The 27,994-nt window shown below is 40.7% G+C and overlaps 1 protein-coding gene across 4 annotated transcripts in view; it reads left to right on the top strand.

The window, feature by feature from the left end:
* The window catches only part of RNF8 (ring finger protein 8), a 36,623-nt gene extending 11,346 nt beyond the window's left edge, over window positions 1–25,277 (top strand). Inside the window, exons 3-8 of one of the 4 annotated variants that reach the window (XM_079146348.1) lie at window positions 8,537–9,265; window positions 11,667–11,729; window positions 14,432–14,521; window positions 17,202–17,309; window positions 19,787–19,991; window positions 24,415–25,277. In XM_079146348.1, coding sequence (XP_079002474.1) covers window positions 8,537–9,265; window positions 11,667–11,729; window positions 14,432–14,521; window positions 17,202–17,309; window positions 19,787–19,991; window positions 24,415–24,431 — 1,212 coding nt within the window. In that variant the 3' untranslated portion in view covers window positions 24,432–25,277. The other 3 variants (XM_079146346.1, XR_013764913.1, XM_079146347.1) reach the window with 3 other exon arrangements.
* The last annotated feature ends 2,717 nt before the right edge of the window (window positions 25,278–27,994 follow it).

Raw genomic sequence — 27,994 nt, 5'->3', positions numbered from 1 at the left:
GTATCTCAAACATAATATTGAATAAAAGAAGCCAGACACACTAAAGAATGTGTGTGTGTGTGTGTGTGTGTGTGTGTGTGTGTGTGTGTGTGTGTTTTTCTGGCTCCTTTTGTGAAGCCAGACACACAAAAGAAAATACATCTTTTTTTTTTTTTCCATTTTAAACATTAAATGTTCAGAATTATAAGTAATATTCAAAACCAGGCAAAGCTGGCATGCCCTCTTTTTTTAAGATAGTATTATCCAATTTTATTTTCATTAATCTATTTCATTGGGAGCAAGGACTTTGCTTATCAAAACTGCCATAAAAGAGTGCTCTGCCTTTTATCATTATTATTTGTAAATAAATTTTTCCAACTTAGTTTTTGGGAAAGGTGTAATTTTCATATTCCTGTTCAGATGCCTGTGTTTTGGATTTTTTTCACATGGCATTTATTTAAAAAGAGTGAGCTGGGGCTGGGGTTCAGTGGTAGAGTGCTTGCCTAGAATGTGTGGGGCACTGGGTTTGATCCTCAGTACCACATAAAACTAAATAAACAAAATAAAGACATTGTGTCCATCTACAACTGAAAAAAAAAAAGATTCAGCCCTTCCCCTCTCCCCCCGATGATACTAGTCAAACAGAAAGAATCCAAAGAGACAACTCAAAATTCCTGTAAAATTATTGCTTTTCTTTCCCTAATGTAGGTGAGATTACACATAGAAAGAAATTTGGTAAATAAACTACAGTTTTGTGATTACTCCCTCTAATGTGGCTGCATGTCCATGAGTGTCAGTCAGTGAGACAGTCTTATACTGTGGGTAGCATTTGTTCAGCCTGCAACACTGAGGAAGAAGACCACACCGAAGACACAAGGAAAATGAGTCATCGAGTTTGTTTAAGGAACAACATTCAGGGAATGGTACTAACATCTTCTTAGAACATGGAAATAAAATATAACTCCATTAGAGGTACCTAGCCAAGGAGCGTATGAAGGTACAAAATAGCACCATTCATCAGTGTCCCAGATCTTATGGCCACATCTTGGTCACTTACCATAAGGAAACCATGAGTTGCAAACTACTTCTATATGTTAAAAAAAAAAAAAAAAAGTATATGGAAAAAATACACAGATGCACAGACAATTGGTGTGCATAAGCCACTAGGCTTATTACATCTATATGAAAAAAAGGTGGCAGAGGGGGAGACTCCTAGCCTCTGCAAGAAGCATTCGGAGCTGTGTGAGTGGAAAGACTGGAGTGGACCAGTTGTGCGAGCACAGTTGGAGTTTGAGTTGTGGAAGAAATTATTGTATTGAACCAGGCCTGTTTACTACATGGATTCAGTGTAAAATTCTGAGCATTTTTACTTGAGTGAGAATGATTAAAAACTAGTTTGATGATATCATTTTGTTCACTGTAAATTCTCTCGTTTTTTTTTTTTTTTTTTTTTTTACTATGCTGTAGATAGAACCCAGAGTCTCACACATGACAGGCTACCACTGAGCCACATTGCCAGCCCTCCACTGTAAATTCTCTAAAGCCGAGCTCAGAGTCCTGTAGCAGCAGCAGCTTCTTCTTCTTTTTTTTTTTTTTTAATTTGGAAGCCAGCTTTGCATTTATTCAAGTATGAAATAAACACTGCTGCACGTGGTGCACCTTCCTGGAAAGGACTCTGACTTGTAGTTCTCCCATCAACTTTCCTTGCTGTGATAGGATGTCATGAGTTGTCGTGCCATTTTTCCATGTAAGGGCTCGGTATCTCTGTAGGATACAGCATGATCTGTGTGTTGGAAGCATTTAAAGCACACACATCAACATGCCTGTGTGCCATTTATTTACTGTGTTGAAATATATGTAACATAAAACTCACCACTTTAAACCCCAGTGATGTTAATTACCTTGACAATGTTGTGTGACCGCCACTGCTACCCATCTCCAGGATTTTTTTTTTCATCATCCTAAATAGAAACTGTTATATTCAGTGTTCGTCAGCTTTCTGCTTCTGTAACAAAGCACTGGAAATGATCAACATATGAAGAGGAAGATTTATTCTGGTCACAGTCTTAGAAGTTCCAGCCCATAGCCACTTGGTCAGGTTGCTTTTAGTCCTGAGGTGAAGATGTACATCATGGCGGGAACACAGGACAGAGGAAGTTGCTTGCCTCATCATGATGGAGAAGCAAAGAGAGAGGAAGGGGCCAGGTTCCAGAGCCTCTTCACAGGCAGACCCCTAAAGGTTCCACCACTTTCCAGCAGCACCACAGTCTGGGGACCAAGCCTTTCACACATGGGCCTCTGCAGGACCTCATTCAAACTATCGTGCAAACTATACCCCTTCACAAAACCTCCCCAGTTGCCCCTCTTCCAGGCAGTGGCAATAATTCTATTTTCTGTTTCTATGAATTTGATACTTTCGGTGCCTAATATGAATGGAACCCTATGATATTTGGCCTTCTGGCCTGGCTTGTCTTACTTAGCATAATATCCTCAAGGCTCATCCATGCTGTAGCATGTGTTGGACTTTCCATCCTTCTCATGGCTGAATAATACTCCACTGTGGACACACACACCATTTTGTTTGCCCATTTGGGTCATTTTCCTTTTAGCTATTATGAATAATGCTGTTGTGAACTTGACCATGCAGGTATCTCTTTGAGCTCCTGTTTCCTGTTCTTTTTGAGATATACCTGCAATGGAATTGTGAGGGTCATATGATAACTCTGTATGGGACTTTGGAGAACTGCAGGCTGCTCTCGACCATGGCTGCATCACTTTACATCCCACCAACAATACATGAGGTTCCAACTTCTCCACATCCCTTCCAGCAATGGTCATTTTCCACTGTTATTGTTTTAATAACCATAATGCATGTGAAATGGTGCCTCGTGGAGGTTTCGATTGCCTTTGTGAGTGTGTGAAATCAAAACAGAACAGTTGGCGCTCTCAGGACCAGAAAGACCCTCTCCCTTTATGTTGGGAGAAATCCTAGTTCTTGGCTGGCAGCAGTGAACATCTCAAGTGTGTAAGGAAAACCTTCACACTTTCAGGCCCAACAGGAAAACCCGTGGAGAGGAGCGTTCTGCTCTGGCCACCTAGGAAAGTATGCAACTCCCCCAAATTGACTCAGTGTTACCAAGGGAACCTGTATAGGAGCCTGGTGGTTTGATCCCCCGTGGCGCATTGTGATTGGGCAAGAAACCTATACAATGTATAGCTGTTCACACAATAAACAAGTTTATAGGCTGCTCACCACAAGCCTGCTTCCACCCAACTCCTGGAGTCTGGGTCTTGACTCTGCGCCCTCACCCCGCATCTGAGCTAGCCCAGCACAAGAGAAACTACACCTTTAGACCTCGAGCCCCATCCTCCAGGTAAGGCCAGGATGTTGGATGTTGAGGACGTAACTCAACCTCAGCAAGGATTCTGTGAGCAAGTTCACAAGAGTTCACAGAGGCATGTTAGGCTGAGAAGTTGGCATCTTTCCATGTCCGTTCAAACTCCCCAAAGATCCTTCAAAACCATCTCGGAGGCTTTGGTCCATGGCTGGAAGACTCCCTGGCCTTGGGCCCACTGTGAGGTGGGACACTGGTGGGAACCCAGCACAGCAAGACTGCGTACCGAGTGGCAGCTGGGAAACAGGAAGCTATAGTTTCTTCTTATACTTGATGATTTACACGGAAAAAAAATCTCACTTATGATACCATGACCTCTTTAATACCCATACACTATGTGCAGTACAAATGGAGATGTTACAGTTAAGAAGAGTGAAGGTAACCTGGCACAGTGGTGCACACCTGTAATCCCAGCAGCTGGGGAGGCTGAAGCAGGAGGATCCTAAGTTTAGAGCCAGCCTCACCAACTCATCAAGACACTGTCTCAAAAAAGGGCTGGAGATGTGGCTCAGTAAAGTCTCTGAGTTCAATTCCTGGTACCAAAAAAAAAAAAGAGTGGAGGTAACATACTTGGGCAGTGGAGTTCATTGCTGCCCAGTGGAGTCAGGAGGCAGTGTGGTCTCATCAATCTTGTGATTCACCTCCTTTGGGACAGCAAGTCTCCTGTCGGAAGACTTCCCTCTATTTCCTTGCCTGCAAATGGATATGAACTGACTCAGAGTTCTGGATAGTAAATGGTTTTGGAGGCTAGATATCAAACAAGTCTCTGGGATTCTTATAACTCATTTTTTTAAACTCATAGTTATAACGAAATGTTAACTTTATGACTATTTAGTTGTATATTTATGATTTGTGCACTTTTATGCCTGTATGTTTTACTTTTATTAAAGACTTATTTATTTAATTACTCGTTTGGATTTTTTTTTTGAGTACTGGGCCTTGAACTCAGGGCCTCATGCATGCTAGGCAAGTGCTCTATCACTGAATTACATCCCCAACTAAAAATGACTTTACAAAAATATTGACCAATGCACACCTTTTAGAATTTCTAAAATAAAACTCAGTATCATGAGCATGCTGAGTAACTGGAACTCTTATATGTTCAAGTAAGAATACAAAATAGTAGCTCCACTTTGAAAAACCCTGATAGCTGGGTGTGGTGGCACACACCTATAATCCCAGTGACTCAGGAAGCTGAGACAGGAGGATGGCAAGTTTGAGGCCAGCCTCAGCAAGTTAATGAGGCCCTATCTCAAAAGAAAAAATAAAAATTTGGGGGACGTAGCTCAGTGGTAAAGCACTCCTGGGTTCAATCCCCAGTACCTAAAAACAAAACAGAAAAACCAAACACTTTGGTGTTTTTTGTTTTTTAAAGAGTTAAATAGTACACTATCTACTTTCCTTTTTCTAAAATATTTACCCAAGATTAACAAAAATTTATGTTCTCATAGCAACTTGTACATGAATGTTATAATGGTGTTATTCATAGACACCAAAAACTGGAAAAAATAACTAGGGAATGGATGAATTCTAGTTACTCATATACTCAATACTACTTGACAATAAAAAAAACAAAAACAACAACAACAAAAAACTTCTCTGATAATGCAGCAACATGGAGAAATCTCAGAGGCATTATGCTAAGTGAAAGAAGCCAAACTCATCAAGAAGACATTGCCTTTGGGCATTATGATTTTACTCTCCTTTACAACTGTTTAAAAATAGCTGGACAGAGATTGGGCGTCAGGTGAGGGTACGCATCTAAGGTGGTGTGGCTTATCCCATCTTTTTTGCCCTTGATGGCTAAGAGACTGCAGGATGGCTGAAAGACTTCAGGCAGGTTTTCCTCTGGTTATCATTTTGCTGCTGCTGGAGGACATTATTCAAGCTGGTGATTATGAAAACCAACATTAGGAAATTCTTAAACAGCGCATGATTTATTTAAACTATTGTATTCATGGCTTTATCCTGGGCAGTGCTTGATTGTCCTTATACAGCCATAGTTTTGTTTTGTTTTGTTTTGTTGTTGTTGTTGTTGTTTTTTGTTTGTTTTTTTTTTTTTTATCGTTTTCTAGTCACCTTTTGAACAGACATGACTCAGAGCTGTGGTTCAAATTGTACCACTAGGTGTCACCAAGAAGTGATGAACGATTAAACATAGAGGCATCCAAGGATAAAATGTGTTGGGAAATTTTTGAGAGCTTATTTTGTAGACCAAAAGAACTCTATGGGAGACGGGTTAATGCAGAGGATCTAGTGGAGGGCTCAAAAGTTTGCCCCAGTTTCTTAAGGATTGCTTGTTCCTTCTAGCCTGGGGCTCCTATAACCTTATTTATGCTACTTTATCTTTGCCTCTAAGACTTTTCTTAAATTTCTACACACTGGCATCAGGTGGCCTCCTATATCACATTACTTTGCCTGAGACCATTTTCCTACATGTAATCTAACATCAACTTAATGCTCTAAAATTGTTCTCAAATGAATTGTTCTGGCTTCATCTCTATCCTTTGTTGTTTTCCTGTGTGTTGATGCAGAGTCAGCAGAACTGATCATCATTCCCCATAACTTCTTAGGTTGAGTAGAAGAACAGGAGAAGGTTGCCAGATGAGCCATGTTAGGCCCAAGGAAGAGGGTTAAGACCAGTATTTATTTTATTTATGTGTGTGTATATACACACACAGTCACACACACACACACACACACACATTATGTTCAAACCAAATAATATAGATGAAACCAGAAATACAGGCCTAATACCAAACCAGGGCTAAGATTCATTCTCTGTTTCCAGTTCATCCTTTGTGCCTGTGGTACAGCCCTCAGTCATATTTGGATTGATCGAGAATTTTTTTCTGACTGCAAAGTAAGTAGCTGTAGTTGCTAGTATAAAGATAAGTTTTTTTTTTCCCCCTCCAATGCTGGGGATCTAACCCAGAACCTTGTACACGCTAAGCAAACCTTCTACCACTGAGCCACATCCCCAAACCTCAACATAAGTCTTAGTCTCAATTCATAAGTGAGTTTCATCTCTGGCCTCTCCCCTAAAGTTAAGTCCTTGATATGGGTTAAAATGACCACCAATATCTGTTAACTCTAAAGCCTACATTTGTTTCAAATCTATTTTTGGAGCTATCATTTCCATTTAGCATCCTTAGCTAACCCAGCTTCAAATGAAATTCCCTTGTGTTTATAGACTGTGCCACGTAATCCCACACCTATTTGTGCCCTTGTGGTGTTCTTTCTGTAGTCATTGCTAAAAATTTTCAGATGGGAGTGGTGATGCACACCTGTAATCCCAGTGATTTGGGAGGCTAAGGAGGATTGCAAGTTTGAAGTCAGCTTCAGCAACTTAGTGAGACCCTGTCTCAAAAAAAAAAAAAAAAAAGACTGGGGATGTAACTTAGTGATGTAGCTCAGTGCCCCTGGGTTTAATCCTCAGTACCAAAAGAAAAAAACTTTTGTTTTCTTATCTTCTGCTTTTGCACTTGATGTATTCACCTTGTAGGATGCAGAGCACAGAATTGGAGTAACTTGATAAATCAGCTGAGCCAGGATGCAACAGTAGTGAACATTGATAAAATGCCATGTACCAGGCACTCTTCTAACTACACATGTTAACTCATTAAATTCACACAAAGATCTTGAGGGAGAGACTGTTATCCCCTAATTTATAGAAGCAAGTAACTGGTCCATAAGGAGGCAAGAAATTGACTCAAGGTCGTTCAACTGTTAAATGATAGAGACAGATTATAAACCCAGACAATCCAACTTCAGGGTCCATCTCCTTTTGTGTGTGCATGTGGTGCTGGTGATTGAACCCAAGGCCGTATGTGTGCTAGATAAGCACTCTATCACTGAGCTACATCCCCAGCCTCCTGGTTCCATATTTTTTTTTGAAAGTTTTATTTGTAATTGACCATTAATAATTATATCGGTCCATTATAGTTGTACATAATAATGGGATTTGTTATATATTTGTACATGTACCCAGGTTCCATATTTTTTTTTAATTTTTAATGTTTTTTTTTTTAGTTGTTGATGGACCTTATTTATTTAAATGTGCTGAGATTTGAACCCAGTGCCCTACACATGCTAGGCAAGTACTCTACTATTGAGCCACAACCCCAGCCCCAGTTTCCATGTTCTTTTTTTTTTTTTTTCACATAAGGGAGTTTATTAAGCAAACAAAGTGTAAGAGAGAAAATGAGAGGAAAAGAAACGGAATGAGAAAGGGCACGCACTAGAGAGAGTGGAAAGCCAGGAGGATAGAGAAAGTGAGGAGGAGAGAGAAGCGTGAGAAAAGATCCCAGTTTCCATATTCTGAATCTTTACACTATGACTTCATTAAAACCAGACAAGTAAACATCAAGCATTTACTATAGGTGAATCACATATAATAATGTTTTATACACATTATCTTATTTGCTCCTTACAGGAACAGTAAGTACTTTACCATGCCTATTTTACAGACAAAATTGAGTCACAGAGAAGTTAAATTACTGAAAGGACATATAACTAATAAGCCCAAGGTGTTGTATTCAGACTATGAGCCAAGTCTGGGTCCAGAGCTCTAGCACTTAACCACTATGGGCCTTTGTTGGTATTAATTGGGCCAGATCCCACCTATATTTTGACCCCAGTACATAGTATTGGTATTCTTTTTTTTTTTTTTTTTTTTTTGGTTTATGCATATTGAGAAGTGCTTTGCATATTCATTGTGTTGAGAGACAGTACTTGAGCAACTTTCCTGACCAAACCTGCCTCATTGACTTCACCATTGGATGATGCTTCCTTCACTAATAGCAATTTTTCCATTCTTGGGCTGTTGCCTCCAGTTTAGGTCAATGGGAACAATTCAATTTCAGTTTCCTTTAGTGCTGTTGCATGTGTTTGAGCAATTCATCCACCAATAATAAGGTGATTCTTGCCTGTTTTACAGGCAGTTCTCAGTGGAGGCATGAATGTGAAATATAGGTAAAAAGCCAAAGCACTGTTTGAAGAATGCTATTTCTAAGGACAGTGGTTTATGGACCTTTCTTTTCTATTTGTTCTCAACGGTTTTTGTTCTGAAAAGGCAGAAGGTTTTGTAGCAGCAGGTGAGAAATTTCATTAAGAAAAGCAAAACCATGAAACTTACTTCATCTTTCTTTCCTTTTCCCCAGAGTCTGAATGGTGTTTGGTTGAACAGAGAGCGTCTGGAACCATTAAAGCTTTATTTTATCCGTAAGGGAGACCACATCCAGCTTGGGGTGCCTCTGGAAAATAAGGAGAACGCAGAGTATGAGTATGAAGTTACTGAGGAAGACTGGGAGAAGATGTGTCCCTATCTTGCTCCAAAGAGTGACCGGAAGATTGAAAAAAATAAGGACTTGAGAACTAAAAGGAAATTTAGTTTAGATGAATTAGAGGGTCTTGCAGCTGAAGGCCCCTCAAATTTGAAATCCAAAATAAGTAAAGTGTCATGTGAATCTGGTCAGCCAGTGAAGTCACATGGGAGAGGTGGACCCTCTGAATATTTGGATCCTAAGTTGACTTCTCTTGAAGCCCATGAGAAGACCACAGGGGCTAGTATTTGCCCTGGCCCTGCCAAAGTCATAGAGCTTCATCAAAAGAAGCAGAAAGCCTCAAATCCTTCAGCATCCCAGAGCAGCTTAGAGCTATTTAAGGTGACCATGTCCAGGATTTTGAAGCTGAAAACACAGATGCAGGAAAAACAAGTAGCTGTTCTGAATGTGAAAAGGCAAACCCAAAAAGGGAACTCAAAGAAAATTATGAAAATGGAGCAGGAACTGCAGGATTTACAATCCCAGCTGTATGCAGAGCAGGCTCAGCAGCAGGCAAGAGTAGAGCAACTAGAAAAGACTTTCCAGGAAGAGGAACAGCATCTCCAGGTACCACATTGAAGGGGAGGCAAGGCTGCCCATGGGGCGGGCTGGTTCTTTGTGAACCTCTATCCAGAGCTGTCTGTTTCTGGTCCAGAGACCAAAAGTTTGGGAGTGGAAAACTTTAAGAGAAGGAGGTTGAGAAAGGGGTTAAAGTTTGAGCAGACCGACCAGGTGCCAGACTTGGGGTGTCAAGATAGGGTAAGATGACTGAAAGAGCCAGCTAGAACATAACTCATCTCAGGATACAAGGCAAGGTACCTCAGACCCACTGTCAGTTGAAGAAGTTGAGTGAAGGTCAGGATGCCACAAAACCACATTTCCACTCCAATTAAGCCAACAGTTGACCTTATGACTTATCTGTCTTTGCTCAGTGGTCAAAGCCAAATCACTTAGCCCCAAGGCAATAGGTCAGTTGGTTACTCTGCCCTTGTACCTGACAATTTCTTAGCTCTGAGGATGAGTCCACTGTGTAGCTAACCTAAGAGGTTGGAGGCTAGAAAAGCAGAAAATGTTTTTGTTTTGGTCTCGAGCAACCAGCCTTCAGAGGACAGTGACACCAGAACAGTTATTGTGTTGTATGATAAGCCACTTACTTTCCTTTACTGGGATGACTGTCTTGGTGGTGTCAAAATAATACTAAATGTGTTCCCATGCCTGAGTCATTTGGTTAGATGACAAGCTTTTGCACAAGCTTTAGGCAAACCTGATTCTGTTCCTACTCCAAATGTCAGTTCCCATCTGGCAGGAACCACATATTACTCCCACCCATTTGCTCAGGTATTGTTGAATGTCAAGAATTCTCCCTTGTTGACTTAGAACTAAGAAGGACCAATCATAGCTGAAGTGGATAAGCTTTTATTTTTTGCTTAGGTTGCTGGGGACGAGGAACAACAACTGGCTTATTTCTGAAATTCTCTTTGAGCTGGTAGTAGAAGCAAAGGCCATGGATTAAGAAGCTCTTTTTAGGGTATATACTATTGCATATGTATACCTTTTTGTTTCCCTTATCTAGCCTAGACTAGTTCCTGAGATTAATAAGTGGTGATTTTTCTCTACCTATTTAGTATGTCAGACCTTCACTAGCATAGAACTCTCTTTGAGGGATAATATGTTCAGAAATAAGAGTTACTCTTTTGTTTTGCAGTGCTGGGGATTAAACTCAGGGCTTCACAAACATGCTAGGTAAGCACTACCACTGAGCTACATCCTCAAGAGTTACTGATAATATTTGTGGCCATTCTGTATGCTTCAAGGTATAGGTGCAGAACCTATTCATTTAGCAAAATGTTAAAGAAAGGTAAAAAAGACTGGTTTAGAGAATTTCTCCAGGTCATGCATTAATTGCTGAAAGCGAAGTATATATTGTCTTTTGTCTTAGCTGCAGTTCCCTCTGCCCACCCAGCCCTAGAGATTTATCCTACCTTGCTACTTGTTCAGAAGCTCGTTTAATCCTACTGCTTCCCATAGATTTTTTTGTTGTTTTTATTTTTTGTTTTTTTGAGTAACTGTGATGCCTGGTGCTGAGGAGTTCTGCTGGGTATAAAATGCTTAATAAATGGTTTTTATCATTAGATAAATCATCTTGTTGAAGAGACAAGATGTATTATGCACATAATATAATGGGAAAACAGTTTTCAGTGAATCTTCTAGATCAGACAACAATTTCAAGTTGGCAAACTAAATGCGTAGGTAATTCTTAAGGAATAAAGAGCCCAGAGGTTCTTTTGGAAGGAGCTGGACATAGGTTAATGAGATCATGGAAGACTTGCATTTTCCGAGTGGGCTGGCGGAGGAAATATAACAGAAGCTCATGCCAGGGATCAGGAAGAGTGGTTTACAGGCAAAAAGTGGTAAGGTATGGGGCTGGGGTTGTGGCTCAGTGGTAGAGCACTTGCCTAGCACATGTGAGGCACTGGGTTTGATCCTCAGCACCACATATAAGAAAATAAATAAAATAAAGGTCTATTGACAATTAAAAAAAAAAAATTGGTAGGGTCTCAGAATGAAGAGACAGGGTGACCAGAATTTAGGGAAAAAACATGAAAGATCTTGAGTGTCAGCATGGGAGATTATGTCTGAGTTTAGGTGTTTGGTGACTCAGTTCTCAGTTTATATCCTTTTCAATGTCTTGGCATTAACCAAGGAGGCATGGAGTGTGTTCCAGAGCCACCCAAGTGATGACTTGAAGCTGACAGTCCTGAGGTGCACAGTGTTGTGCAGAAAACTGCTCAAATCCTTACTGCCAAAAAGCTTGAAGTGAAAGTGAAGGGATTTTCCACCTGCTCACTGACCCCTGTTATTTCCAGATGCAAACTCTAGCTGATGGGTTCTGCTCATTGTTGAACCCCCCCCCCCCCCTTTTTCCCCTCTCTATAGGAAAAACTTTCATTTTGTTTTGGTTTTACAGGGTTTGGATAAAGAGCAAGGAGAAGAAGACCTGAAGCAACAGCTGGCCCAGGCTCTGCAGGAGGTAACTTATCTCTTGCTTCTGTAAGGAGATTGTAGAGCAGCCAGGCATCACATGGCCACTAGCTACCCCTGTGGCTTAGCCCACACCTCTGCAGCATCACTAGTCTGCAGACAGAGCAGATGGCAGATGCTCACACCATCAGGCTGGAGACTTGGTGCCTCACAGATACGCCAGATCTCAGTATGAAAACTTATATCTTCATCTGAGCAGAAGTTGCTCTGGTGACAATGGAACAGAGTCTGTAGCAATTAGGAGTCTCTCTGGGGAAGTGGCTCTACTTCAAGAAAAGTGAGGGCAGCGGAGAGGAAATGTGATCTATGACTTGGCCCTCAGGGCTTGTGAGGGTCTCCAAACCTCATCATCCCTGAACTGTGGCCATCCAGAAACCATTCGAGAATGTTCTAATTAAGCATTTTTAGTCAGCTTGAGAATGTGCAGTTTTAATGGTCACCAGAACACATTAAATAACACATTAAATAACAGAAGAGTAAAGCTCACAGGAATAAAATTCCTCTAAAAGATTGCCTATAATTTATTTCATTCAACTTGGCTACTTCTCACCATTTGAGTACTTTTATGTATTCTTTTGCATCTTGGAAAAAAAAAAAAAAAAACTTGCTATATTTTCTGTCTTTATTACGATTAGAAGTTTGATAAAAGTTTAGTCAGATAGTGGGGTGACTTGAATTTCTTTGAGTGAGCAAACTGCATTAGAATGTGTTCAGGGGGATTTATCCTATGTTTATTTGTTATTTATTTCTCAACCTTCTAGTACTAACAGTTACATAGTATTGTAAGGCAGACAGTGCCTGCCTTAATTTCCTTGAGGGGCCCACAAATAGCTTTGAACAGAAATTAGGTGAAAATCAATTTAGTCTTTTTGGAATTTTATTTCCTGAACTCTTATTTTTGTAGAGTGGGAGTGTCGGCATGTTTCCCATTTGGAGCATTATTAAATTAATATATACATATGTATTTTTTTAATTGACTGGGAAAGAATAAAATTCTGCTACTTGGAAATCCCTGAGGATCATTGAATTCCCTGCACCCACAACCCCTCACCTTGAGACAGACAGGAAAACACATATGTCGGAGGGTGGTTGAGCATGCACTCATAACCTCAAGTGTGATGCAGAGATTATGGTTCTGTACCATCATGTCTGAGGGCATGCCATTCTCAACCTGGGCAATGGTTGTTTTCTATTCTACCCTTCCACGCTGCTGGTCCTTCTGAAGTTGTTTACTAGGCCCATAGAAAATTTTGCATTTCCATAGAGCTGTTTTTTTTTGTACTGGAGACTGAATCCAAGGCTCCTCTACCACTGAGTTACATCCTTAGCCCTTCTTATTTTCTTTTTGAGACAGGAACTTGCTAAGTTGCCCTGGCTGGCCTTGAGTTTGTGATCTCCCACCTCAGTCTCCTGAATAACTAGAATTTACAAGCCTCTGCTGCCACACTTGGCTCTATAGAGCTTTAAAAACATTTTTGAATATTTTTCATACCTATTATTTTATCAACACTGAGGTTAAGAGGAACACCATTTTCAGATGAAAAAGCTAAGGAAAACAGATTTAATTAGCAGTCAGGATGAAGACCCAGGCCTTTTGACATGACTTGTTCCAGGAGATCACACATGTAAAATTTTGTTTCTTGAGTGATGTCTTTTCAGAAATGCTTGCATTTACTTCCCTTCTTTTAAAAAAGAATTTGAGGTAAGATTCTAAAAAATAAGCTATGCTTATACATGAAGGAACTCACAGATTTTCTTCCTTCCTTTTCTCCTCCCTGCCTCTCACCTTTCCTTCTTCCTTCCTTCCCTCCACCTCTAGCATGCTAAGCATGTGTTCTACCATCGAGTCATACTTCTAGCCTATAAATTTGTTTCATAGTCATGGAACCCGTAGACATTTGCTGTAGGAAGTTAACTATTAGCTCTCAGGTATGCCCACTTCTAGAAGACACTTATCAGGTTTCAGGCAACATTGCCTTGTGATTTGTAGAATAAATATGTTAAAGATGTTTTTTATTTAAATGAAAATAACTACTTCATTTCCCAGAATTCCATTTACCCCCTGAATATTTGCTGGTTCGTTTGTTTGTTTCTTTGTGTGTGTGGCACTAGGAATCAAACCCAGGGCATTGCACATGCTAGACAAGTTTTCTAACACCGAGTTACATCTTCAGCCCTTTTTATTTTACTTTGAAACAAGCTCTCACAAAGTTAGTTGCCCAGAGTGACTTGAAACTTGGGATCCTTCCACTTCAACTTCCTGAGCAGCTGGGAATCTAGGCATGTACCACCATGCATGACCCTTGTGAATATTTCTTGAAAGCTCTTCTCAGTTGTGAGTAGCCTCAAAGTTCTTACACACTGGTTTCCAGAATCATATGAGTGGCCCTTTAATGCACATTCCTGAGCTCCAGACCAAACATACAGAATCACACTCTCTGGAAGGCCATGGAGTTTTTCAGTTGATTTGATTGGCCACTAAGGCTGCATTAGTCAAGAGGGACTAGTGGACTTTATAGCTTCCCTCCCTACCTGCCCCCTTCCATGAAAAAAGCAGCAGGTAGATGGACCATGAATGAAAGAAGGTATTTTGAAATTGTTAATTCATTGATCCTCTCAAAGGCAGAGACTACAGAGAGTAGAACCAGGTGTATAGCTCATCTTGAGTGTGTATCTGTTATGTTTCTGTAGCATCGGGTTCTAATGGAGGAGTTGAATCGCAGCAAGAAGGACTTTGAAACAATCATTCAAGCTAAGAACAAAGAATTGGAGCAGACCAAGGTACTGGAAAGAAGATGGAGGTTTAGAATTTGGTTAGTACATGCAACTCAGCATTTTCAACAGTGCAAGGGTTGCTATGGTGAATGAGAGACTGTGGCTGCTCCTTGCCTCAGGGGAAATAATCTGTAAAATTATTCAGGCCTATAGAAGATTCCTGCTTGTAAGACAACATCTAATTCCTTCTCTTGTTTAGAAGCTAAATGCTGGGAATGAGGCACTTGCATCCTGCATTCTAGTCCTTTCTGAATGGTGGGTGCTCCTTCAGAGTATGACAGATGCAGACTAAGGAGTATTGTAGTCAAAATAAAAAATAGTTCATCTTGATCCTTTTATGCAATTCCTTTTCCCATCAAATCAGTAGAACTCTTACATTAGAGATTATAAACCCTAGTGCCTACTATGGCCAGACCAGTAATAAAGATGAGCAAAGGGACCTGAGTATGAAAACATGGTAGGGATCTGTGAGGACTGTGGTACTCACCCTTCACTTCTAACTAAAGAGTCAGCTCTTCTTTGTTCAGTCATTTGTTGTTATCTAGAAATGTAGGTTGGTGTTGTCAGATATTTGGTTTTTCCATAGGAGATGGAAATACAGATATTTGTATGAAATTCTTTACACAGTTTTCAAATATTGGCAACAAATATTTTAAATTTTTATTTATTATTTATTTATTAGTACTGGTAATTGAGCCCAGAGGCCCTTTGCCGCTGAACTGTATCCCCAGTCCTTTTTATTTTAAAATTTGAGACAGGGTCTTGCTAAGTTGCTGAGAGTTTCATTAAGTTGCTGAGACTGGCCTCAAACTTCCAATCCTCCTATCTCAGCCTCCCAAATTGCTGGGGTTATAGGCATGTCCCACCATGTCTGGATCAGTTTTAAATTTTTTTAACTGGTGCATAAAACCACAGAAATTGTACATATTTAAAGGGTTCCACATGATGTTTCAATACATGTGTAAGTTAAAAGTTGTTTTGTATGTGTTTTTAATACCATGAAGACCAAGCTAAACAAGTCTGCAGGATGGATCTAGTCCACAGGTTACCAGTTTAAAACCTTGAAATGAATACCTGAGTCTGACTGCATCTCTCATCCCTTCCTCCTTCACATACAGACCTGGAGCTGAGTACAGAAGGAAGAGACTCTTTTTCTTCGGTTGATTTGATATCCTTGTTCTTTATTCAAATTATCTAGTACCTTCTTCCCCAACCTCCAAGAAACCACCATATCTTTTCTTTTTTTCTGGTGCTGGGGATCAAACCCAGGACCTTGTGCATGTCTGGCAAACACTCTTAACACTGAGCTACACCCCTAGCACTCATAACCCAGTGCTCATAAGTTTTTAGGGAACTTGACTGTAGTTAGAAATGGGTCCAGAGTCTTCACTGCCGTAAGCAACCTGACAGTCTTTGCTTTGATTGTAAGAAAAAACAAAAGATGAAAAAAGTACTAGCCACTCAAATATATTTCAAATGGCTTTTTCTTTCCTCCCCAGGGGCTTTTGTTGCTTTTCGTTAGAGGGATGAGTTAACCATCTTAAATGTATCAAAAGAGCATGCCTAGATCCTCCCCAAAGTGTATATCCATAGGCAGTCCGACCTCTTGGGAAAAGCACAGAGAAAGTGCCCTAGAGACTTCTACAGATGTGGGGAGTGGCAAGCATCATAGAGCTTGAATCCTGAAGGTACTTTAGGAGGCCATTTCTCCTGCCTTCTGCCTTCCAGGAATATAGATATTATCCTTATTTTATAGAGGTTAACTACAAAAAACACAACCTTTTAACTAATTGAAACTTCCTGCCTCTCTGGATTGTTCTTCATAACTCCTGTTCAGTGAGTTTTTCGTTGTTTGGAACCTTTGAATTGCAGCTTGCTATACAATACTTCAGTATGCTACCTTCACTTTCTTGTTTGGTTAATTTTGGGGAACAAGACAAACTGTCATGCAGGTATTGAAAAAACAGCATGGTGTTTTAGTCTATTCAGGCTGCTATAATAAAATAACCATAAACTGGATAGCTTTATAAACAACAGAAATGTATTTTTCATGTTCTGCAGTCTGGTAAGTCCAAGACCAAGGTCTGGCAGATTCAGTGTGTGGTGAAGGTCTACTTTCTGATCCACAGATGATACCTTACTGCTGTGTCCTCACATGGTAGAAAAGGAGAACAAATTTCCTTGGGCCTCTTTCATAAGACTGCTAATCCCATTCATTCATGAGGGCAGAGACTTCCTGACCTAGTTTCCTCCCAAAGATTCTACCTCTTAATTCATCACATTAGGGGGATAAGTTTTAACTTATGAATTTTGGAGAGAGAGATTTTTTTTTTTTAGTTGTTGATGGACCTTTTATTTATTTACACAGGATGCTGAGAATTGAACCCAGTGCCTCACACATGTCAGGCAAGCTCTCTACCACCGAGCTACAACCCCAGCCCCGAGATACAGACATTTAGACCATAGCAAATAGGAAAGAAAGGAAATTAGTGCTCTGAATTAGAAAGCAATTCTTGAGAAATAGTAACCCATGGGAAAGTGTTTTATTCTCATGTGGCTGCACCAGAATGAATTTTAATTTAGACTCCTCCTGAATCCTATTTTAGTCAATTAACCTTGCTCCATGTCCTGTTATGCATTCTTGTTGGTTTCTCCAAATGACAGATGGTATTGTGTATCTTTACAGGAAGAAAAGGAGAAGGTGCAAGCACAGAAGGAGGAAGTTCTTAGCCACATGAATGATGTGCTAGAGAATGAGCTCCAGTGTATTATTTGCTCAGAATACTTCATCGAGGTAACGATGAACTGTGATTCACCCCTTCCCATCCTCCCAATCCCGAATGGGACATGGACTGTATATAGGGAAACATTTTTGAAGAGGTTTTTTTTTTTTTTTCCTCCCAGGAATTTATAACTATTTGATTTCAAAGTGACATCTAGAGATGGCCACCTCCTACTTGATTCTGTAATCTTCTTTCTCTTTACTAACCTTTTTCTTATTTAGTCTTGAATATTTATTATTACAATTAACATTTTTAACTGAAATACAGCCTTTACCTCTTTGTTGTTAGGGCCATATATTAGAATTTTGAAATATCAGAATACAGCTCCTCAATAAAACTTGCTTTACTCCAAATGAGCACAATGCTAAGAGTAGGCTTATAGTGCTGCCTTTTAAACAGGGTGGCAGATGTCATTGATGTGTGGTCACTGTGGGAATTCAGGAGCCAAAGTGAATATACTTCAGGACTTGGAAGCTCCTTTTGAAAATGAAACATCTGTCTCCTAGGCTACCATTTGTTCTGTCATATTTTTGCACCAGCTCTTTCTGGTTTCCTAATTTTCTACCATTTGTGACCAGTTCATGTTAGACTACAAGTGTTAAGCTCAGTTCGTTAAGTGTCACTTCTTTTTAGACTCCCATATAGTGTTGCTCATATGAATCCCAGTGACCCAGGAGTCTGAGGTGGGAGGATTACAGGTTTGAGGCCAGCTTTAGCAATTTAGCAGAACGCTTAACAACTTAGTGAGACCCTATCTTAAAATAAAAAGGGTTGGAGATATAGCTCAGTGGTAAAGCATTTCTAGTCTCACTTCCCAGTACCAAAATATATAGGTAAGTAGGTAGGTAGGTAGATAAGGAAAGGCATATGTGCACTGCTTTCTTTTCTCAGGCAATCTTTGCAGAGGTAGGATCGATCTTTCAGCCTTCTGAAAAATCTCTCCTAGGGAGACCAGTTTCTTTAGTCTGAATCCACTTTGACTTCAGGTCATAATTTTCCCCATACTTTCCAGTTAGATGATTGCCTGCTTTGGAGAAACTCAGAGTTATATTGACAGGATTTATGGACACCGATAGAGGAAGACAAGGAAAGGGAAGTTGGAATGGGTGATGAGTCAGCTGACCTAGAGCATCTATCTTCAGAGTCATAGAAAAGACAAATAACTTGGCTTGTGTTGTGTTTACACCATATTGCCTGACTTACTTTGCTGGTCCTTTCCTCTGGCCCCTTTCTCTTTTTTGCCATGCTTGGGTTTGACCCAGGGTCTGGGCATGCTAGGCAAGTGTTTTACCACTGAGTCATATTCCCAGCCCTAGTGGTCACCTTTTAGGTTTTTTTTTTTTTTTTAAACTGGGTATTGAACCTAGGGCTGCTTAACCACTGAGATACATCCCCAGCGCACCTCCCAACCCTTTTTAAATTTAGAGGCAGGGTCTTACTGGATTGCTTAGGGCCTTGCTAAGTTGCTGAGTCTGGCTTTGAACTGGTGATCCTCCTGCCTTTGCCTCCCGAGTTTGCTGGGATTACAGGCGCTTGCCACCGCACCCAGCCTCCCTAGTGGTCACCTTTTAAAACCAGTCTTAGAAGCTTCATTCTAATCAGGTTTTTAGGTCTGTTTATAACATTTATCTCATATAGTAAACAGTGTCCTAGTTTTCTAGGCTTAACTTGGCATTTGAAAAATATATATTTCTGTGTTATTTTTTGATGCTATTCTTAAAGCAGGATTGAGGACTTTTGAGCCTCAGAAAAAGCTGTAGCTTAGAAGATGTACATAAACAAGAGTAACAGAGAGTGGTTTATATTCCTGGGCTCGGCAGAAATCTGACCAGAAGGATTACTCAGAAGAACCTCAAAAGAACAGGCTTCTTTCTGCTTTTCTGTCTTCATAGACATATTTACCTAGGGGTTTAGACACTGTCAGTGAACTATCAACAGTATTTAGTTCATTTTTACCCAACCTTGTGGCCTTATGCCTTATTTTAGTTTTTTAGTCTATTTAGAGATTATACCTCCTATGATTCTACATATTATTTGTATATGCTCCCCTTCATTTGTTAAAATTGAGGTTCCAATTCAGCATTAACGAGACATATTTTTTTCAAAAGGGAATTAATAATGTATTTGTATGAAAGCATTCAAACCTTCTACTTATGTCCGGTAACATCTGTTTACAAGTGGCTAATGATATTGACTGAGGTGGAACTTGGTTTATGTTACAAAACAAACACATCAGCCTATATGAGCTCAGAATATATGACCTTAATTGAATCTAGGACCTTAATTGAGTTTATGGCCTTTGAGAAAGGAGGAAATGAGTTGTCTAACAAGAAGTTTAAAATTTCCCACCACCAGGAATAATTCTAATATCCCTTGTAAGCCTTCCAGATGGAACTGTATGTAGCTCACTTTCCTTTTGGCCTTGGAAACTAACTTTGAAAAAGTAAACATAACAAGTATGATTTCTGTGTTCCCATTCCCATTGTAGGCAGTCACCTTGAACTGTGCTCACAGTTTCTGCTCTTACTGTATCAATGAGTGGATGAAGCGGAAGATAGAATGCCCCATTTGTCGGAAGGACATTGAGTCCAAAACTCACTCCCTGGTTCTGGACAATTGCATTAATAAGATGGTGGATAATCTGAGCTCAGAAGTGAAAGAACGACGAATTTTCCTCATTAGGGAACGGAAAGGTGAGTGGGTCTGAGAATCTCTATCCCTCAATAAAGGAGTTATTTACTTCTTAATGTCAATAGGTGGTTGTTGGAGAAGAGAGAGTGCTAGGTAGATTATTCTTGAACTATGGAAAATTGGAGGAAATGCAAAAGAATGAAGGAAGTTCAGATAATTGTGTGAGAAAGGATTGAGGTAGAATTAACCTCTACTGTTTGAACGTTGGAAAAGTGGGAAGCTTAGGTAATTGTGCCTTGATGGAGAAAAAAAGATCTGATTAGAAAACACGTTAGATCATTTGCTGCAGTAGATGTGCTGTTGCTCAATACAGTTGAGTTGCATTCAGGTGTTGCAAAATCCTTGAGTTGGGTAAACGTTTCAAGTAGAATGTGTTTAAGTCACAGATTCACAGCTTGAAAAATGCCGGAAGAAAACATATATACTGGTCCTGTCTATAAGAGCCACAGCTTATTTAGACAAATAGGATATAATGAAAAATTAAAGAGATAAAAATATATTCTTGTTGGGCGTGGTGGCACACACCTGTAATCCCAGCAACTAGAGACTGAGATAGGAGGATTGCAACTTAGCAGAACCCTGGCTCAAAAATATAAAAGGGCTGAGGGCATAGCTCAGTGGTAAGTGCCCCTGGATTAAATCCCCAGTACTGAAAGGGGGTAAAAAAGATATAAATATAATCCTACAGTGTTGTATTTGGGGATCCTAACAAGTTTCCCAGTCAGAGGAAGTTTGGATAAAGAGTTGGGGAAAGGATGAGTAAGTTTCCTGAATGAACTTTGCTTCCACAATGAATATCTGTTCATGTAAGTGATATTGCCACACTTGAAGCCTGCTGATCAGGGCTGCAGAGAACATCTGTGCTTGAGACTTAGCAGGACTCTGGCTCAAAAGTATCTAGGATCAGAACACAAGGATTGGTTATTAAATAGGGATCCAGTGTGCATAAAAACAGGGTAGATAGAATTATCATGTTCAGTCCATTAAATGGTCAAGCATTACCTCCTGAGGCAGCTGCAGAGCCAAAGTGCTGTGCTGTCAATTGGCTGCGTGTAGTAGGCCCACCAGAGAAGTTCACTCACTGTCCTTACATGTACCACCTGGCCATTCAAATCCCATGTTCTTGAGATTTTTTTTGGTTTTACCTTTCTCTAAGTCTGAAGAAGCTAGAAGACCTTAGAAGCCAAACTGCTAACAATAGAATCTTCTGGCCACTGCTTCCTTTCTTCTAGCCCTTCAATAGATGTTAGCCATTTTGAGTAGGATCAGATTCCTGATCCTGATTTTCAAGCAGTTATGGTATGAAATTGGCCTTGGTTGTTTAGCCGGAGTAGATCCAGCAAGCTTGGCACAGAACTGGGTACTGTGAGTATACCCAAGCCAGGTATTTCTGAGGAGGACATTCTGACCTGTGGGAGGTTGAGGTGGATTTTGTTCGTTCTTTAGAACCAGTGTTTCCCACTCTTCTGATACCTCTGTGCCATTGGATCATGTGCCCAGTTTTGATCCCTCACAGATTTTTACCACCAAGATCCTCTTGATTTTCTAGCAGAATTCCATTGCTCTTCCTTTTTGCTTCCTATCACCAATAGAACACTGTATTAAAGACCAGGATAAAGAGATAATAGGGCGTCATCTCAGGCCTCACAGTGCTCACTGGTGGAAGAGAGAAAGACCCACAGAATGTGCTGAATTCCACAGCAGGGTGCTGTGAAGACTCAGAGGAGGGGCCACTTAATTTGGCCTGGACAGGTAGAGGTATAAGAAGAAACTCCACAGAGGATATGACTTTTGAACTGAGCCTTAAAGGTTACCTAGGGGATTCGTTTTCCAAGCAGAAGAAACTGCACAAGCAAAACACAGAGGCATGAAAAAGTGGTGACCTGTATCCCACCCCTACTTCTTGCGTCCATATGAGACATAGTATTTACACGGTGCTGGTCTTACAGGACAGTCAAGGCTTAGAAAGTGTCTCCAGAGACCAAGTGAATGCTTTCTTTTTTCTTGCTTTTTTTTTGCTTTCTGAGAGGAACCATGTCCCAGGAATCCAATTTAATTAGAATTAGGTTATGACCTTTTTAAAATTTTTTTTTTTCTTTTTACAGACTGCATTTTGATTCATTGTACACAAATGGGGTACAACTTTTCATTTCTGTGGTTGTACACAATGTAGATTCATGTAATCATACATATACATAGGGTAATACTGTCTGTTTCATTCTACTATCTTTCTGTCCCCCACTCCTTCCACCCCATTTTCCTCTATACCATCCAAAGTTCTTCATTCTTCTCTTTCCCCTCACCACTCCCCCAGGTTACGACCTTTTACCTGAAGTATGCTGAGCATAGTCTAGGTGAGGACACCCCTGTACATTCTTTGCCTGGCCTGCTACCTAGGTTCCTTCTCACCAGTCCAAGCACCAGATGACTTCATGAAGCATTGGAAAGGGAAAGAAGAGCCCCATATTCTATGTTCACCTCTGTTTCCCTTACACAGAATTAATTATGCAGAGAAAGTACCAAATCCTGGTTTTCTCTCCAAAGGTTACCTCTTGCCCTTTTTGGTAACAGTAGGGTCTACACAAGAAACAGAAACAGCCTTTCCTCTTGCATGCACTTGCTGAGAACAGTTCTGGCAACCATCTCAGTTTCTGTAGTTATCACAGTGAATGCAGCTTTGAGGTTTTCTTTAGTGATAGACAAAAGTTTCTAAGACCTTATTTAGGGAAAGATGTGCCAGAGCCATCGGCAGCTTCACTGGCTTTGGAGAAAATTCTCAGTTCAAATACCAATCCTCCTTGCATGTTCTAGGGCCAGTTGAAAGCTGGTTTAATCCTTTGTGCATGGGAATTTTTTAAAAGGATGAAATTTAGGATCTGGAAACTAGGATTGGCAAATGCTTAGTGATGTTAGTTCTGACATGTGGCAGGACCCTGGGCAGGGATTGCCCTTATCCACGGACTATCTATGCTCATAGGCCTGTGCTTTGATTCACATTCCCCACCTCCCTTGATACTAGAATATTGGTTTGAGGTTAGGACAGGGGGTGTACCATGGCCTTTGTGAACTACACAGAGTGAACCATACCCTTTGTGAGACAGAGGCTTCTCCAGAGTTGGGGATTTCTGGAAAGATTCACCTGGCCTACATCTCTTACCAACTTCCTGGAGGTTAAGAGGAGGGCAGTCCAAACATGGAACAGGAGAAACTGGCAGAGTCCAGTTTCAGGAGAAACTGGCGGAGTCCAGTATCTTTCTAATCCTCGGGAAATTTTTCTTTGATATTGCCCATCCTCCTTTGGGCCTTGTAAGGGAATGTTTGGGGGAGTGGCATCAATATGGTATCCGGCAAACTGTACTCACCTGGTGAGAATACTTGTTAATAGGTGCTTTTAACCTATTCACTCCTGTCCCTCGAGAATCCAGGGTTATGTGGATGAAGTATTACTGCCTGCCTTGTATAGGACAACATTTGCCTAAGAGAAAACGGCTCTCGTGCATGCTCTGAAATAGTATGTAACACTGCTCTTGAAATTTTTGAATTTTAAAAATGTATGTTTTGAAAATTATCATGGAATGGAAAATTAATAGTCTTGTTACTCAAAGCTTTTATTTTTCTAATACCAACCCCCGCTTTCCCTTTCTGTTCTTTTGTCTACTATTATCCTCTTCTTGTCATCAAAATGGGATTTTCCTCTGTTTAATGTACTCCCTTCCTCACCCATAACTGACCTCTGCGCTATGCAGTGTGTATGGAAAGGGTGTCATAGGAACTGTCCTCAGTGCTCTTAGTGGAGGGTGGCTGTGGCATTAATTGCACCATACGGTATAGCAACCAGAGTCCTAGGACTTCAGATTCCTTGTTGACCATGTCATCCTTGTAATTTCAGAGCCTCCTTCCATCTGGAGGCCAAAAAGCTGTTCCCTGACTTTAGTGCTACCACTTCACTGCAAGCCCCTGGAAGAGCTTCCACAATTAGGAGAGTGGCCTTTCTGGGTACTGTCATCAAACCCTAAACACACAGACAGTTGAATTTGAGGGAACCGTGCCATGCTAGAGTAGAGGTCAAGGGCTGACCTGACTACCTGCCCACTTCACCTTTAAATAAGCCCTGAGGAGTCTAGTGCAGCAGAGTTTGGGAACATGGTGCGCTCCGGTGAGCGAGTGTGGTTTTCTTGAAGGCAAAGGCTGGAACTTGCTGGCCCAGGTGGGATCCTGTTGCCTCTAGGCAGTAACTTCAGACCTCAGCCCCTCTTGCCCACTGGAGCAGACTTGAGCAGAGAGTGACATGACCTGACTTTGGTTTTTCCCCTTCATTCTGGCTGCTGTGGGGAGGAGGGTGCTACTGAGGTTGACAAGCATGGAAGCAAAGAGGCCCGGGAGAGAATGCAGGCTCCTCCTTTAGTTCTCTTTTTCTTTCCCAAGCGAAGAGATTGTCCTGAAGACCACGCTTGAAAGGCATTTGAAAGACTTCAAGGCGATGAGAGCTCAGGATGTTCTGGAGGAATCTCTCTGGATGTGACTCGGGCCACTCTGAAGGTCATCTGAGAAGCCATGTGGGACAGGAGACTGAGCTAGGAAGCCCTGCGTCACTCGCCTTCTGTGATGGCCAGCTCTGCTGCCATCGTCATCTGAAGCACTACCAGGACTCAGCACCAGCTGCTTCAGGGTACCTAATGGACTGCTTCACGACACAGTGAATGGGTTATTTGAGTTCTGTTTTTTGTTGTTATTGTTGTTTTTAATTTGTTGTTATTGTTTTTGATACCTCAGAAGCATCTCTGTTGATATTTGTTTTAGACAGTTGGGTGTACCTCATGCTGCCCCTGAAGGCATCCTGTTTTTGACAGTCTGGTTTATCTCTTCTTTGTGAAAACAAGATATCATTTCTTGGAAATAAAATGTAAAACCTATCAGTTGCTCAGCTGGGCTTTGGTGTATTTACCTTCCTTCCCTTCCAGCTCCCAGACAGTCTCACAAGCAAACACTGGCAGCTCATAGATTACAACCAAGAAAGTGACTGTATCAGATGATAGACTTCAAGTGAATCTCAGCCTGAAAAGCCAAGCCCAAGATCATGGCCACACTAGGGGGCCTCTATCATCATCTGTTTTTATTTCAGAGTCTGGTTACTACTTACCTTTTTTCTGGTGGGAGAAGTTCCTTTCCTTCTGCTAGTGTTCTGAATTCAGGGGCAGTGAGTTTTTCTTTCTTTTTTTGAGAACTTTTATAATTTGCTTTATTCCCCATCTGGTAAAAATTAAAAGTTGTCTCCCTTTAGTTTCCCATTTTTTGTGTGTGGGGGTTGTTTTTTGTTTGTTTGTTTGTTTGTTTTGGTACTGGGGATTGAACCAGGGGTGCTTTATCACTGAGCTACATTCCCTGTTTTTTTTTTTTTTTTCTTTTGAGGCAGGGTCTTGCTAACTTTGTAATCCTCTTGCCTTAGCCTCCTGAGTAGCTGGGATTACCGTTGTGTACCACCACACCTAGTGCCCTTCCCCTTTTTAAACAGGAAACAAAACAAAACAAAACACAGTTTTAATGTTTGGGGGAGAGAAGCTTAGGACAGATTTGTGGTATCCTTGTTTACCTGTAGTGATAATGAGGGGAAAACACAGGAAGTTGGAGAGTAGTCCTTCGAAACTAAGAGCCCTCTAGTAGAATTGTGAAACTGTTTGTCATTTAATGGTTTGCTTCCCTCTCCCTTTTTACTGTCTAAGTACCATTCTTTTTAGTTCTTTATACAACATGTATTTTCATAAAGGGTTGAAAACAATAGACTTGGCAACTTTTTAGGAATGGGGGGAGCTCTTTCATTAAGTATACTATGGAATTGTGACTCGGAAGTCCCTTGTCTTCATATCCATCTTTCTCCCCATAATGATAAGTACTGGTAGAGGACTGGGAAAGTAGCTTAGTGATAGAGCATTTATTTGCCTAGCATGCCTGAGACCCTGGGTTTGATCTTGTGCTGAAAAAAGAAAGGAAACCAAAAGAAAGAAATACTTACAGAGTCAAAGAGGAAAAAAGGTTACACATAGAAAAATTAAATATAAAGTATTTAATATGAACACATGATAAGAATTTGAAAAAATATAGAAGGAAAAGATTGTTACCATCTTGATGTAAGGACTTTTTGTTTACCTATACATGTTTGATTTACATGATTGTATGGCTGTGTATTAGTTTTTATATATTCTGTTTAAGTTCACATATTGTGATTGGTTTTTAAAAGGACACATGTCCTCTTAAATAGGTAACATGGTTTTGTGATTTGAAATCAAAAGGTACAAAAGGACACAGTGAAAAACTTCTTACTCTTATCCCCAGTGGCCACTTTCCTCTCTAGAGGCAACAAAGATTAGTTTCTCCTGTACCCTTCCAGAGACCTTCTCTGAATAAACAAGAAGACACACGTATGGTATTTGCCCTTCTTTTACACAAATAATAAACTGTAATATTCTGTACCTTGCTTTTCTTTCAGATATAGCTGGCTAATGGTTCCATGTCAGTACGCACAAGATTTCCTTTTTCTTACCACTACCTATTATTTCATTGTATATTTGCCCTGTGGTTTACTTTTCCAGCTTGTTTTTTACTTCTCTGTGTGTGTGCTGGGAATGTTTCTGGTCCTCATGCGTGCTAAGCACATGCTCTGTCACTGTGCTGACCTTCAGCTCTCCAGGCTACTTCTGATGAAAGTCTGGTTGCTTCAGAACTTTTACTCTTGAAACAATGCTACAGTGGACACCCATGCACATACATCATTAGAGAAAAGATCCTTAATACTGTGACTTGAGCCTGAAGGCCATCTACAGAGGCTGACCTCATAAACTGACCAGCCCCAACGTGCAGTGACTCCTTTCAGAATGTCCCATCCCTCTCAAGTGTGCCACACTTTATTAAAAACAACAAAAGCACTCTCAAAGACATACTACTAATAATAATATATAAATAAAACTTAAGATCTAAAAGGCAGACCAGCTGGGTTTGCATCCCAGTTCTGCTGTTTGTAATTATGTGACCTTAGGCAAGTTATTCAACCTTTCTGAAACCTTGATTTCTTCATCTGAGTGTATCTCTATATTATAGAAATGTGAGGCCTAAATAATAATATCCCAGTTATTGCATTACTCCTAAACAAGTCAAAATATTCAGTTTAAAAGACACAAACCAAAAATTAACCCAGCTGGGCACAGTGGCACATACCTGTAATCCCAGCAGCTTGGGAGGCTGAGGCAGGAGGATCACAAATTCAAAGCTGGCTTCAGCAACAGGAAGGTGCTAAGCAACTCAGTGAGACCCTGTCTCTAAATAAAATACAAAATAGGACTGGGGATGTGGCTCTGGTCAAGCATCCCTGAGTTCAACACCCGGTACAAATAAAAAATACTAGCATTTTTTTTCTCTGAGCTCCAGAATGTTCTTTTTCTGGAGACATATCTGATATTAAGCATCATCTGCATTTTGCTTGCCTAGAAAAATTCATGGTAACTTTTTTGCCTTGCAGCACCAAACTCCAGTATAGCTGAGCACCACTACTATGCATTCTGCCTCTAATTAAAGGCATATTCACTACAACAGGGCTTCGAGACACTGGGCAAAGAGGGTTTGTTTCACATTCTGGCTTCGTTAAGCAGATGAACGCGGCCAGATGTGTGAGGCACTTTGCAGTGAGTGGCAGGTGTCCCACATCCATCTGGCTCCGTTAGCCTAGAAAGGGCTCATTCTGCCTCTGGGCTTGCTTCATCCCAGCAGTCAGAATGTTCTGGTAGGGATTCCACCCTTTGCAGGTTGATAGCTTGATACCTGTCATCTGTGTCTCTGATTGTAAGCTACTGTTTTTATAGAAAGGCCTAAATCCCCTCATTATCTCTGACCCTTGTCTCTTCACTACTTTTTCCTCCTCTGTCAGTGAACAACCAGGCAGTCACCACAACCTCGGGAGTGCTGAGGATGGGCAGCTCTCTTCAACTACCTGTTTATTTTTTACACGCTTTCTATA

This window comes from Sciurus vulgaris (genome assembly GCF_902686455.1).
Source record: "Sciurus vulgaris genome assembly, chromosome: 7".
Taxonomy (NCBI): domain Eukaryota; kingdom Metazoa; phylum Chordata; class Mammalia; order Rodentia; family Sciuridae; genus Sciurus; species Sciurus vulgaris.
The sequence above is the reverse complement of the archived record's forward strand: the minus strand, read 5'-3'. Positions and strand labels throughout refer to the sequence as shown.